Source organism: Lissotriton vulgaris, chromosome 10 (assembly GCF_964263255.1).
Source record: "Lissotriton vulgaris chromosome 10, aLisVul1.2, whole genome shotgun sequence".
NCBI classification, from domain to species: Eukaryota; Metazoa; Chordata; class Amphibia; order Caudata; family Salamandridae; genus Lissotriton; species Lissotriton vulgaris.
The window spans coordinates 859,588,529-859,602,003 of NC_141698.1; the positions used below are offsets into that span (position 1 = coordinate 859,588,529).

Consider the following 13,475-nt stretch of genomic DNA (forward strand, 5'->3'; position numbering starts at 1 on the left):
AGAGATATGAACAGCAAGAGGAAATGGTGTTTACAGAAGTAACCTTTTTTCCGAAAAGTACATCGGTTATGAGAATGTGATTTGCCGAGGTGTGAAATCCACATGGGCACTTTTCGGGTTGGACAGGGATATGGTTAACCCCATAACCGTGGCTGATCGAGCCCATCTTCACAAGGATTTTGGGACCAGTTGGATAGGATAGCATAAAGGCAGAATTACATAATCATGAGGAAGTTCATCAGGAACTGGCTGAATCAAACAGCAAAGTTGTATTTGAAGCCATTCCTCAGTTCCCAGGTGATGTTTTTCAGATCGTGGTCTCTAGATCTTTGCCTTGCTTCAGCGCTTCATACATTACCCCCCCGGAGACCTGTAATTACATCATTATTAGATGCCTCTTTCTATTTAGCCTTAATGCCCTGGATTTGGAGTAATGGCCTTGTAACGCAAATGACAGATGCATTTTGCCACCTCTGGCCATTTCAAAAGTATCAAAGTAGTATCTGATTCCTTGCCATTTGAGTTTCGTGAGTCATGCAAGCACAAGTGATGTTTCGACCTGGAATGGGAAATGAGACTGCTCTTGTATCGGCCGTGGACAATTTGAGGATGGGAGTAGATTGAGGACACCCCAGGGGTCTTATTCTATTGGCTTTCCCTTCTGCCTTTGATACTGTGGACCATACCATCTTAATCCACCATCTGGTAGAACAATGCATTCAGGTTCAGCTCTATTCAGGTTCTCGTTATTCACATCAGCACTAACATAGTCGGTAACTCGCTCTCCAAATAAAAAAAGGCTGTAACAGTGATCTGTAAGGATTGCAGGGGTCTTTCGTATCCCTTATAGTATTGAAGTATGACACCTTTTCCAGCTCTTATTAGACAGTTTGGGAGAATTCAGATGACACATCAGCCTACACTTTGATCCATCTGTGCTTCAGCAATTGGTCTATGCTTGATTTTTTGTGATACAACGCTGGATGAGTACAAATCTGCTTAAGCTCAATGCCAGAAAGACACACTTACTATTCATGGCCAGGACAGTTTGTGGATTTCTACCCTGTAGCTAGAGCAAGTAGGGACTCTTTGTTCCTTGTTATTAAGAATTAGAATTATGAAGTTAAGGGATCAGATTAAAGCAATTGATACAGTATATTTTCATCAGTTGAGACTACTAAAAAAAATCCGTCACTAATACCTCATCACTTTGAGCACCATGGCTTGGCAGAGGGAATCGTCCAACACCTACCAAGTGGGACTATCAAAAGCAACTATTCAGAAACTCCAGTCCATTCAAAACATGTCATAATTAAATGGCAGGTAGTCAGGGTTCTGAGTAACTCCATAGAAGCCTACTCCCCTACTAGTCTTCTGAGCTTCAGACATGCCCCACATGTGTCTGTTCCTCCTGCCATACAGACCTATGTGTAAGTGAAGGCTTTTTTTCTGTCCTTGCTTCTCAACTTTCAAGTTTTCTTCCAAACAGCCTTCGTTCTTCAGCAAATCATTCAGACATTTCGTTAGGCTCATCTCTTTGGTTAGGCTCTTCTAGTTGCATTCTGGTAATACAGTCCTAGTAACAAGATGCCTCCATGTGATCATGCATGGTTAAATTTTTTGAAAAATGTTTTCAATGCTTCATTTTTGTTCTAACATAAGCAATTCACAATAATATGCAGTATTGATGATAGTGGGTATGATTTACCTATCCAAAGGTTGCATGCTTCTTGATACTTTAGGAAAACATTATTCTGATAGAAACCTCTAGCTGCAGATGCCTCACCTTTTGAATATTCACCAGACTGGATCTGGAAACTTTTCAGCAGTACGTATGTGCGCCGGAAGGTGGCACCATGCAGCTCTGCACTGACGCGGTTGTGCTCTGGAAATGACATATGGAGCCTATATTGGTGCCATACTCCAGCTCGCTGACATCAGTTCCTTTCTTCCTGCGCCTGTTGATGCAGATATGGAGATTCCTTTTGTCTCTCCGAGACTCTTTATCTCAATATTTTCTATTTAATTCTTCAGAGTGCAAGTGATGTCTTCCCCTAAAACGACATGCTTTGAGCAAATGTCTTAGGCACATTCCCATCACTTGTGCATGTGGTGTCTGGGGTCAAGCCACAACTCCAAACCCTACAGTGACTGTACGCTGATGAATCCGAAGGCCACCCGGGATGGTGAGGTGAAACTTTATATCTTCAAGCATAAGATGACTTATCACCAAGACCACTCTAAGCTGCGATCATGTCTAAAATCAGTTCCACTGCAGAAGTTGCTGAAGCCGCTCGCGAGGCAGGTATTAGTCGTAATCCATATCATCAGGAATGTCTAACAAGATTCATAAGAACTTTAATTGGGACTCATCCCCCTCTTTCCATTCGCATTTGCCTGAGCAGGTGTGTGGGTGGCCCCAAAGAGCTAGATAACACTTCCGCTGTTGACAGACTTTGGAGCCGATCCAAAACTGGTTCTGGCACTGTCCGAATATCTGGGGCCATATACCATCCACAACAGATCTAACAGCTCCGCGCAGCCATGCTCTGGCTCTTTGGCTTCTCACCAACTCCCTCTGTGGCGCCTTCTGGCACCAAGGAGTTGAGAGACCCTCCACCTGGAGTATTACCAGAAGGTGTGCCCTCAGTGCAGGCAGAAGCCTCCGAATCCATACCCCACCTCTGGTGCTGTGGTCCACATCGGTCATTGAGGCCTCAATGCAGATACTGAATCCATCGATATCAGATGAGGAGCTTCCAATAGTCCTGTCAGACTCCGAGACTGCACAAGTGCGACATTGTTCGATGCCGCTCCGGAAGGCAGTTGAGGAGCAGTTTCCTACACTTGCTATGCCACCTTCAGGAGGAAGACAGGATACCATATATAATTTTGTTTGGTATGGACCGAGACAATGAGTAAGATGCAGGTGATGTGTTCGCTCAGCCCCTCCACAAATCCAAATAGTATGCTAATTTACAGGAAGCTAGTGGTCTCGATAGCTCCCCTGTAATGGGTCTCCTATACCCGTGGACCAGCCACAGAAGAATCTGCTTTCTACAAAAGGGAATGTGTAGGGCAGCTAAAGTTCTTGACCTCCAGCTATCCCCCTTGGAAGTCAAGACTAACGTATTGATGGAAGTTCCCCAGCAGAGGCAAACGTCTCTGAACCCCTTCTGCCAATTAATGTAGCCATAGCAGACACCTTATTAGGGGCATGGGCAAAACAGTGCTCTGGTCCACCAGTCAATCGTCAGATTGTACAACGCCATTGCCCTGCCCCAGGCGCTCTCGCTTAACAATCTCAGCACCCCTCTCCTGAGTTTGGTGTTGCAAGTGTCCGCAAATAAGACTAATCCCAACATGTTTCCAACTATTTCCCCTGAAGGTCTAAACATGTAGAAACCTTTGGCAAAAGAGTATTTGTATCTACCAACGAGACACTTAGATCCGTGAATGCCATCTGGTGTGTTATTCCCAAGCCCTTTGGGACTCAGTGGCTCAAATCATCCTAAGTGTCCCCGAAGCTCTCCCGCCCGTCCTCGCCTAAGCCATTTAGGCTTTAGCATTGCCAAGATGTTGCCCAGTTCACAATTCATTGTGGCTTGGACATCACCAATTCGATTGGGCAGGCCACCTACACCAGTATTGTCATTCACCGCAACACCTGGCTGTGGTTCCGTTTTTGTAGGTGATGTCCAGTCGAAACTTATCCAGTGAGACAGAATCGGATGATTCTTGCAGGTTTGGAAGATCAGACAGGTGTGTCCTGCAAATTGTTTGGAAGGGCTACGCCCTCCGCTGTTCCTGTCTACTCCAATGCACCTTCCGCCTTCTTCCCAACGTCCCGCCATAGTTGCTATTTCCTCTACTTCCTGGTGTCCAAAAAGGGCTGAGACCTGCTGTTTATTATATGCGTGCACCCTCTCAAAGCCTTCCTCCAGAAGGAAACATTCATAATGATCACATTGGCCCAAGTCTTGTGTGCCCTAGACCCTGTAAGGTAGTGCTGGACCTGCAGGATTCCTATTTCCATATAACCTTCCTGCCAGCCCATTAACGTTACCTGCAGTTTGTGGTGGGGAGGAACATTTTCAATTTGCTGGGCTCCCATTTGATCTAAGTAGTGCCTCTTGGGTGTTCACGATAGTGATGGCAGTGGTGACAGCACATCTTCTGAGGTACGGGGTACCTGTCTTCACGTACCTCGATGACTTGTTGAAAGCGGACTCACTCCTCGTCAGTTGTCAACCACCTTCAGACTTTGACAAACCGGTCATCTTTGGGGTTCACTATCAACGTTCCTAAGTCACACCCAACTTCTACCAAGATGCTTCCCTTCACTGGAGCTCTTCTGAACACAGTTCAGTTTCGGACCATTCCCCCCCCCCCCCCCCCCCCGGGAAAGTGAGTCCAGGAAATTCAGGCTATCATCCCGATCTTTCAGCCTCAGTCCTGGATTTCGGTGAGATTACGTCTGAGGGTAGAGGGGTTGATGTCTTCTGCATCCTGCTGGTCGTACACCACAAATGTTATATGCAGGTTCTGCTGTGAAATCTGAAGTCTTATTGGGACCAGCATCAAGGGGACCACGTTATGATTTCGGAGGAGAGGGCAAAGGATCTGCAGCAGTGGTTGATGGACCACGATTGGGTCAGTGACAGACCCCGCTCCCTTCCTAACCTAGAAGTGACAGTAGGGATGTCTCTCTTCTGGGCTGGGGCTGCCACCTGGGAGAGGTGGAAATCAAAGACCTCTGGTCTCCAGAGGCGTCCTGGCGCCATATCACCCCTCTGAAGTGGAGGGCCAGCCAGCCAGCCAGCCAGCCAGCCAGCCAGCCAGCCAGCCAGCCAGCCATCCATCCATCCATCCATCCATCCATCCATCCATCCATCCATCCATCCATCCGGGAGAGGCTGGTTCCGGTGCACCACCACCGCCATGTGATAGGGCAACAAATGGGATGGGGTGGGTGTCACCGACTCTACCCTGTGCTAGGAGGCATTGCGCCTCTGGTAGTGGCTTGACCTCCATAACATTTTCCTAGTGTGAACCATCTGACAGGATCATTGAACACCAGGGCGGATGAACTGGTCGTCTCACGGAACATGAGTGGCAGTTTCACCCAGAGGTGGTGCAAGGTTTCTTCCACAAATGAGGAGAACCATGGCTCGATCTGCTTGCCACTGCTGATAATGTGTAATACCAGCACTTCTGCTTGTTGGAGTTTCCAAGATGTCTCTCCCTTTTAGACGAATGCCTCCTCTAGCGGAACTCGGGAATCCTATAAGCCTTTCCGCCGATACTTTTCCTGCCTGAGTTCTCAAAAAGTGCAAGTCCCACCAGGCCCAAGTTATCCTAGTACTTAGACTTGGCACGGAGACTATAGTATCCAGAGCTTCTGGGCGCAAGCATCTGTCCTTCAATCAGGCTGCTTCCCTAGACCTAGGGTTACAGTAACAAAGCAGGGTTCTGGTCCATGGCCTTCACAATCTTCGCCTTCATGCATGGCGATGTAATGGTAACAGTTGGACACGTTTGATTTTCCTCTGGAGGTGGTTGATGTCATCTTGGCAGCCAGGAGTTCTTCGACTAAAACTGTATACGCCTGTCGTTAGGACAAACTTGCGAGTTGGTACCGCTCTCGGCAGATTGGCCCCCTTCAGGCCTAGCTCTCTGATGTGTTATTGTTTGTTTTGTTCTTGGCCTGGCAGGGACCCGAGCTGGCCACAGTTAAAGGGTACCTTTCAGCTCTTTCAGCCTTTCTGGGGTTGCCGGATCAGGCCTCTTTGTTCATATCTCCTGTTATGCGATTTCTGAAAGGGTTAAATTAGTTTCCTCCCTCTCCCATGGTCATGCCTCAGAGGAACCTTAACTTGGGCCTCACATTTGTAATGTGAACCCCATTTGAGACACTTTGTAACTGTTCCTTGCGGCTTCTCACCCTCAAGACAGTGTTCCTTGTTGCCATAACATCTGCGTGCTGTGTGAGTGAACTTCAAGCTATTTGTGTCAACCCGCTATATACCACCTTCTTACCTTCCCAGACACGTTGGTTCTGAGGACTCGAGCATCATTTCATGCCAAAAGTTGTGACGTTGTTCCACCTTGGTCAAAGCATCACCCTGTAGGCGTTTTCTGCCCTGCCTCGCACCTTTAAGGAGAAGGAAAGACTAGATAGCACCAAAGACCACAGAGGAGGCTACCTCTTTGTGGTGTTCTTGACAGCAGAAAAAACCCATCTCTAACTGTATCGTGCTCTGCATTAAGGCCGTCTATGCATAGGTTAAATAGCTGTCTCCGGAAGGACTGCATGCTCTACCAAAGTTCTACCACTGTGTTAGCACGAGGAGTCTCTGTCCTAGACATTTACCAGGAAGCTACATGGGCGTATCTCCGTATAGGCATAAAGCACTATTGCCTGAAAGTCAGGTGTGTCAAGAGAGGCACTTTGACTGCTCGGTCCTGCAGGACTTTCTTGTTTGAGTCCACCCACAAATACAAGTCCTAAAAAGTACTGCTTTGGTATCTATTCAAAAGGTGAACAATATAGAACTAGAAGTCTATCAGAACAACAAGTGACTTACCTTCGGTAATGCTATCTCTGGTAGAGATTATCTAGGCACAGTTCCTCACCAACACTCCCATTCATTCTACCTGTTCTGGTATTAGACTGTATCCATTAATAAGATCCCAAGTCAAGGAATGTGCACGTTGGTCTACCAATTTGCTTTTGGGGCTCTGCGTCTGGGGGCATGGACAGCTTTGAAAGCAGCTGTCAGCTCACAGGATTGATGCCTAAATAGCCTCCACAGGTCATATCGGGAGAATGACACTGGCACAGATTTGCACAGCACCACCTTCTTGCACACATAGGTACTGCTGAAAAGTTATGGATCCAATCTGGTACCTGGGGAAAATTAAAAGGTAAGGAAAATGCGGCTACATTGAGTCTCTCCCAGAATGAACATTACTGAAGGTAAGTAACTTGTTCTTCAGTACATTTTCAAATTCTTAAAGACTTGTTACTGTTTTACTTGACATGGGGGATGGGAAATCCATGCCTTCTTGATATATTCCATGATCTAACAATCCTCTTAGTTAAAAGTGGCAGAAGTTGAAGAAATGTGGTATCTCTGGTTCACCATTACCTACATTATTGTAGACAAGACAAATTATATGTTAGCAGTGAGACAGTATCTCTAAATTGGAAGCTTAAATTGTTTAGCACTTTGTTTTGCTCTGTGATCATCAAACGTAAATAAGAGATGAAAGATACTTAAAAAATAGATATCGTAGTGGCCAATGAAGTGTAAAAAAAAAAAGAAAAAAAAAAGGAGATCCACAAGGGCATAATGAATGAATACTGGGTTAACAGAAATACTAACATGAGCCATATACAACCAAACACAGCACAACCTGCACTAATGAAAAAGATACAATAGGAAGCAGGCAATATTCTCCATGATCTTAAATCATCTGCCTTGGAGATTGTGAAACCAGTAGGATTTAGACTCCTGTGCTAAGCACATTTAAATCAGCAATATACAGCGAAAACGTCTACAAAAACAAACAACAGATATCTAACCGCTGCCAAAACTAAATTCAGGTACCAGGAAAGCAAAATTAAAATAAGATTGCCTAAGTTATCTGCAGTAATTCATTTGAGATTTGTTGTGTAGTATCCTTAAGCAGCATATAGGATGAATTAGATAGGTTTGACAGATGTTGTTAAACAGTATAATTCAGAAGCAATAGCACTAAACCCCCTAATACGATGACAGATTACTTGGAAACATACTAGACTGCTGCATTCTTTACCACGTGTTTGATTTAAGGAGGACCAAACTACTTATTAGTAAATTAATGCTGCCTGAAGTAAACATTTAATTTCAATATGGCAAACGTAAATTGATGGGGTACTTTTTTCTGTTGGACACTCCTTACACTGAACTAAAATTGATTTAAGTATATGATATATATTATGCATAGATTTTGCGTATTATTTTCATATGACTGGAATGCATCCTTTATTGGTGTGGCAATACCATACCGTTTACATTTCTTCCATTGTTAAAGTGCATTTATACAAATTGTGTGGTACTAAAATGCTTTTGCAGTCTTTTTTTTTTTAGTTCAGAGATTTCTCTATGTTCGGTTTGAGGGTGGTCTTATGTTGTGTTTGAATGCATATGTCTATTGTAGTGTGGTAGAAAGGAATTTGGTGGAGATGTTATGTGGTACTGCAAATACAGTGAAGAATTAAAACATATGTTGTAATTTGATGCCTAAAACATGCACATAGAAAAATAGCTATATGAAAGTTTTATAAAAGTATTTTTCTGATTTGTTTTGTGCATGAGCCAGTGAAACATATATACACATATACACCCTGCCTAGAGTGGTAAAAGGCCTTTGTCATTTTTCAGCTCGGCATGAATGGCACTGTACGAATACTATGCTTAAAAACTCAGCTAGAAAACCAAACATTTGAGGTGAGCAGATTCAGAGTGTCACAGGCATTGTAGGGTGCTCCATATAAAGGATCTGCTCTATGCTTAAACTTGGAAAGTACCCGGCGTAGAGTTCCCCGTTTCCTTTTCCATATAATTTATGCAGCACTCGAAGCATGAAAGGGTATTGTATCAATATATGTATATTCATACCATACCCTTTCATGCTTAGTGTTTCATATATATATACATACATACATACATACATATATATATATATATATATATATATATATACACACATATATAGATATACACATATGTCAGAAAGGGCTCCCGACCAGCGTTTTTTTCAGGAACCACACAATATATATATGTTCAAGTTCATGAAGACTGCATTCAGATGAATCAGTGTAGCATCATGCTTCAAGTCAAAAAACATCTTTTTTCAACGTTTTCTTTCCGCACTGATGAAAAGAACATCACAGGAAAATACAAATATGAATTTACAAAGTTAAGTTTCATTGGAGCTGAAGACAGCGTACGATCCTTCAAAAGCATTTCGGGAGAGCAGCCATGGGGATTTCAAACGAATGGGTAATTTGGTCACAGAGTGCAAGTAGTCACATTATAACCCGAATCCTGTGTGGATTACACTTTTCTTGAAGACTATATTATTGGATGAAGTACGTACGATAAAATAATGAGAAACTAGGGCTTCTTTTGTGCTGTAGAACAGACCTCAGGAGCATACTATGCAAATGACATGCATGCAACAAACCCAGCACATACAGTATTGCCCATAACATAATACACAATCAATTAAAGGTCACAGTAGAAATGTGTGTGCAGTTTATTGATTTGGCTGCATTGCTTATGCAGATTGTGAGCACATAAATGCACTAGCAAAGACAGTGCGTTACCGCCCCCACAGTTGCACAAATACCCATGTTTCGCTTTTTGAAGTACCATCATCTATAAATGTCACCCAAATAGAGTAAATTGCTAACACTATTTAGGGCGTTGCCTTCATTTTGGTTGCATCGATAGGCACATGCCAAAGATTTAATAAATAGAAATGCAGCAGTTCCTCCAGAAAACAGAAGTTCATCAATAAAAACGCCACTACAGTTCCCTATGCACACGTAGAGAACGGCAAGAGGAAAGGGTGTAGGGTCGGAATACTTTATGTATTTTTAAAAAATAATGGAATGTGCATCCAATCCCCCATCCATTCCCAAAAAAGTAATCAGAGCATCTGGTCGTCTTTCTGTCTGTAGCCAAGCAATAGTCCAGTGACGAACACATTGGGTTTTTCCTTCATGTTGACTTTCCCACCCGTGTCTTCGGTGACCTTCATGTTGTGCTTTTAGTCTCTGTTCTGTAATTCCAGAAGGCTTCTCAACTAAATGCCAACCCAAATGCTGACTGCAGGTCTCCATGGCGCACATGCACTCTTACTGTAAAACCAGGGCGACCTACAGGAAAGAAGACACAGCATCAGTTAAAAAACAAAGTACAGACAATGAAGTTGAAAATCATCCACCAATGGTTCAATGACAGAACTATGCCACCATGCAGCAGTTGCAATTTAGAGGCATTCATTCAAAAGAGCATTTTCATTTTAAAGGTAATGATTGTGATGTGGACTTCTAGAACAGGATGTCCTCTGGCATGTGAGGGATGACTGGTTACTACTAGCAAGAAAATATGATTTCAACAAAACATCTTTGCTATCTTGAAGATATGGATAAAATCCAGAGTTTCAAGTCCAATTGATTATACTTAAAAAGCTCATATCTTTGACAGCATATGAGGTACTACAATGAGTCAGCTGTAAAAGGAGCTATTGCTTAGGACTTTGGTAAACCCGCATTCAAGTAATTCTTTAAAGAGTAAAACAAGGTAACACATTAACTTATATTCTTTATGTGAAGAAAAAGATATCGAAAAGGAAATTAAATTACATGAGTGGGTATGCCTGTATTTCTTTCAAATGCAATTCTTTAAAAAGCCATAAGTTCAAGTGTGTGTAGATAAATTTGGTTTGTAAAAAGTATTATTGATACTGTTATCAATTAAACCATTATTTTTTATTATAGAATGAAGAACATATAATACAAAGTAAAACCACAACTGCTTCCAGTGGTACATAAATAGTGAATGGGCATTTTTGGCAGTGGAGTTTGTAAATGGGTTTAGTAACTGTTTCGGTCTGTAATCAAGGTCAGAATGTAGCCCTTCATCAGGCCTGTACACAATTGAATGTTTGCACTATGCGGCAGACTTCAAAATATTTTCAGAACTGAAATAACATATTTAATATTAGAGGGGACAACAGCTAGCACGTATATATAACAAAATCCCACTGAACATACACAAACTGTTCCTGCAATCTACCTGTTCTCTAAAAACAAGAAACTAAACACCACACGAATAGTGAATTTGTTTCAATATACACCTGCATCTGTTGGAGATGGTTTAGCGTTTGTGTTACCTGCAGCGTAAAACCCATTTGAGATCCAAACAGAATGACCACAGCTATTGAGAATGTTGGTTGAAGCAGTCTTTTTCAGAGCCTTAGAGAGCACTGACACCATGAAAAGTTTGACAAGATCTTTTACCTATTATGTCCCTCCACAGTCTATTTCATCAGAATTATTTACATTTCAAAAGGCAGTTTTCAAAGATTTTGATGAACAAGAGGAAAAAGCCTTATTACTCCAACCAGAATCTGCCGAAAGATAAACTGGAAGCAGGCGGTCCCTCACTGACAATTCGAATATTATGACAAAACCAGTAGATAAAAGGGAAGTGCTGTTCTGCCTAATACTAAACATTCATAAATGAGGAACAGAGACCCCTGTCTGATGCTAACAGTTCTATAACATCTTGCAAAAACAGATCGTACCGAGGCCATCTTAGGGGAAACTAAGTGTAGGGTGGAAGAAGCAATAACCAGTGGATGGCTCAAGAAACATGGTGAATATGTGAAGTCAAGAAAATAGAGAATCTGCTTATTTTACATTTTAGCTTTAATACAGAGACAAACACCCAGAAGGAGATCATAGCAGAGGCTCTGTTCTAGTTCTAGATCCACTGTCCATAGTTGGGAGATTTTTGCACAACCTAAAATCATATTATTCATATTTTTACATTTCATTATTAAATACAAAACCACTTGACCAATATACCAATTAATAGTTTGCAACATCATTACAATTAAATGAGGGTTCATAGAATGGAAGGTTTAATAAAAGATTACATTTTTAGTCAAATAACTCATTTTAATATTGTTTCCTACAATTAATGGTCTTTGCAGTCGCCACAGTATTCCCACTCTACATTTCCATTGTGATTTTATTTGTCTGAACACTCTTTGTTTGGTAGTTCAGAAGATGGCGATATGGTCACATCTGTTAGTGACAATATATTACAAGTGTTCTTTAATTTGCTCCTGAATGCTTTTAAACCATTGTAATTGAGTGTTGAGAAGGATTCTGTGTGCATTATAGGCTCTTTCCTGACACTACACAAGTCAGGGAAAAAAGCTGTGGCCACACAATCCCATGTATTACAAATGTCTAATGACTATATCTTAGCTTGAGACCTTCAATGTTTTCAAGCTCTTGGACAATATGTTTACTCTACAATTTTTTGTAAAGATTAACATACAGATTATTTTCCACCATTTCTTTCTACTATCTATAGTAAATAAGCTAGTAGACTTCAAATTGTAGAACACACATGAGGGCGTGCCTAAGGTGAACAGTATGAGAGAAGGGCGAGCTCTCACAAGATAGAAACTCTCGGACTATTTTTCATAGGTTGATTGAGAACAAGTACAACTGTCTATAAAAAATGTTGAAAATTGCTTACGACACAATGCTGGTAACTGTCACTGTATAGATTAAGCTGTATTGGGCTCAATTTCTTAGCCAGTTGTGCAGATCCTGTGAGAATGTCATTTGAATATTTAGAAATTGGACACTAACAGAAGAGCTGATCAATGACGGGACAGGTGTAGAGACATAAAAGGGGCAGCTGTTACAGTGACAAAAGAGGTGTGCCCAAATACTAGGCAGTGCTGTTATATGGATGTGATCAAGACCAGAGTTGGGGTCGAAACGCGTAATGGCAGACATGCTGGGCACTGAATAAATCACTTGAAATTGCACCAGGAACCTTGGGTCCGCTTTTCGTCTTTTTCTGCTTGGAATTGAGCAGCTGCTTGTGGCGAATCCTGATATATATATATATATATATATATATACATATACATATACATACATATACACACATACATATACACACATATACATACATACATACATACATATACACACATATACATACATACATATACACATATACATACATACATAGATCGTTTGGGTTTATACCGGTGTCCTACGCCGATGACACCCAACTTCTGTTCCCTTTTAAGACCTTCTCCCCTGCTTTACAAAGAACATTTGCAGAAGGAATGAGGGCAGTCTCCAATTGGATGGCCAACAACTGCTTACAGTGCAACGTGACTAAGACCGAGGTTGTACTTTATGGGGAAGCAGTAACATTATGGTCTAGTGATTGGTGGCCTGGTGAACTAGGACCCACCCCAATCCCCAAGCAGACCATAAGAAATCTAGGAGTGTTATTTGATCAATCACTGACTTTTAAAGATCATATCAACCAGGTTGCTGGTACCTGTTTTGGGGTTATCTCTCTGTTGAGAAGGGTGTTTCCTTTTCTCCCAGATCACCACAGAAAGACCTTGGTCCAGGCTCTGGTCGTCAGCAGACTGGACTACTGTAATGGCCTTCTTTTGTCATCTAATGAAGGCCAATTTAACAAGCTACAGGTGGTCCAGAATACGGCTGCGAGGTTAGTCATGAATGCTCCACCTAGGACTCCCTCCCAGCCACTGCTGACGGAACTGCACTGGCTGCCAGTACGACTGCGGTCCAAATTTAAAATCTTGTGCACGATTCACAAATGCCTGATGGGGATAGGCCCGAAATT

The 13,475-nt window shown here is 42.3% G+C and overlaps 1 protein-coding gene across 2 annotated transcripts in view; it reads right to left on the reverse strand.

The window, feature by feature from the left end:
* Positions 1-9,285: 9,285 nt before the first annotated feature.
* The window catches only part of NMT2 (N-myristoyltransferase 2), a 273,658-nt gene continuing 269,468 nt past the window's right edge, over positions 9,286-13,475 (reverse strand). For both annotated transcript variants that reach the window (XR_015300715.1, XM_086941816.1), the window contains exon 12: positions 9,286-9,931. Coding sequence is in view for 1 of the 2 variants with exons in the window: in XM_086941816.1 (XP_086797942.1) it covers positions 9,911-9,931 (21 nt within the window). In the remaining variant the exon portion in view is untranslated. The remainder of the gene's footprint in view (positions 9,932-13,475) is intronic.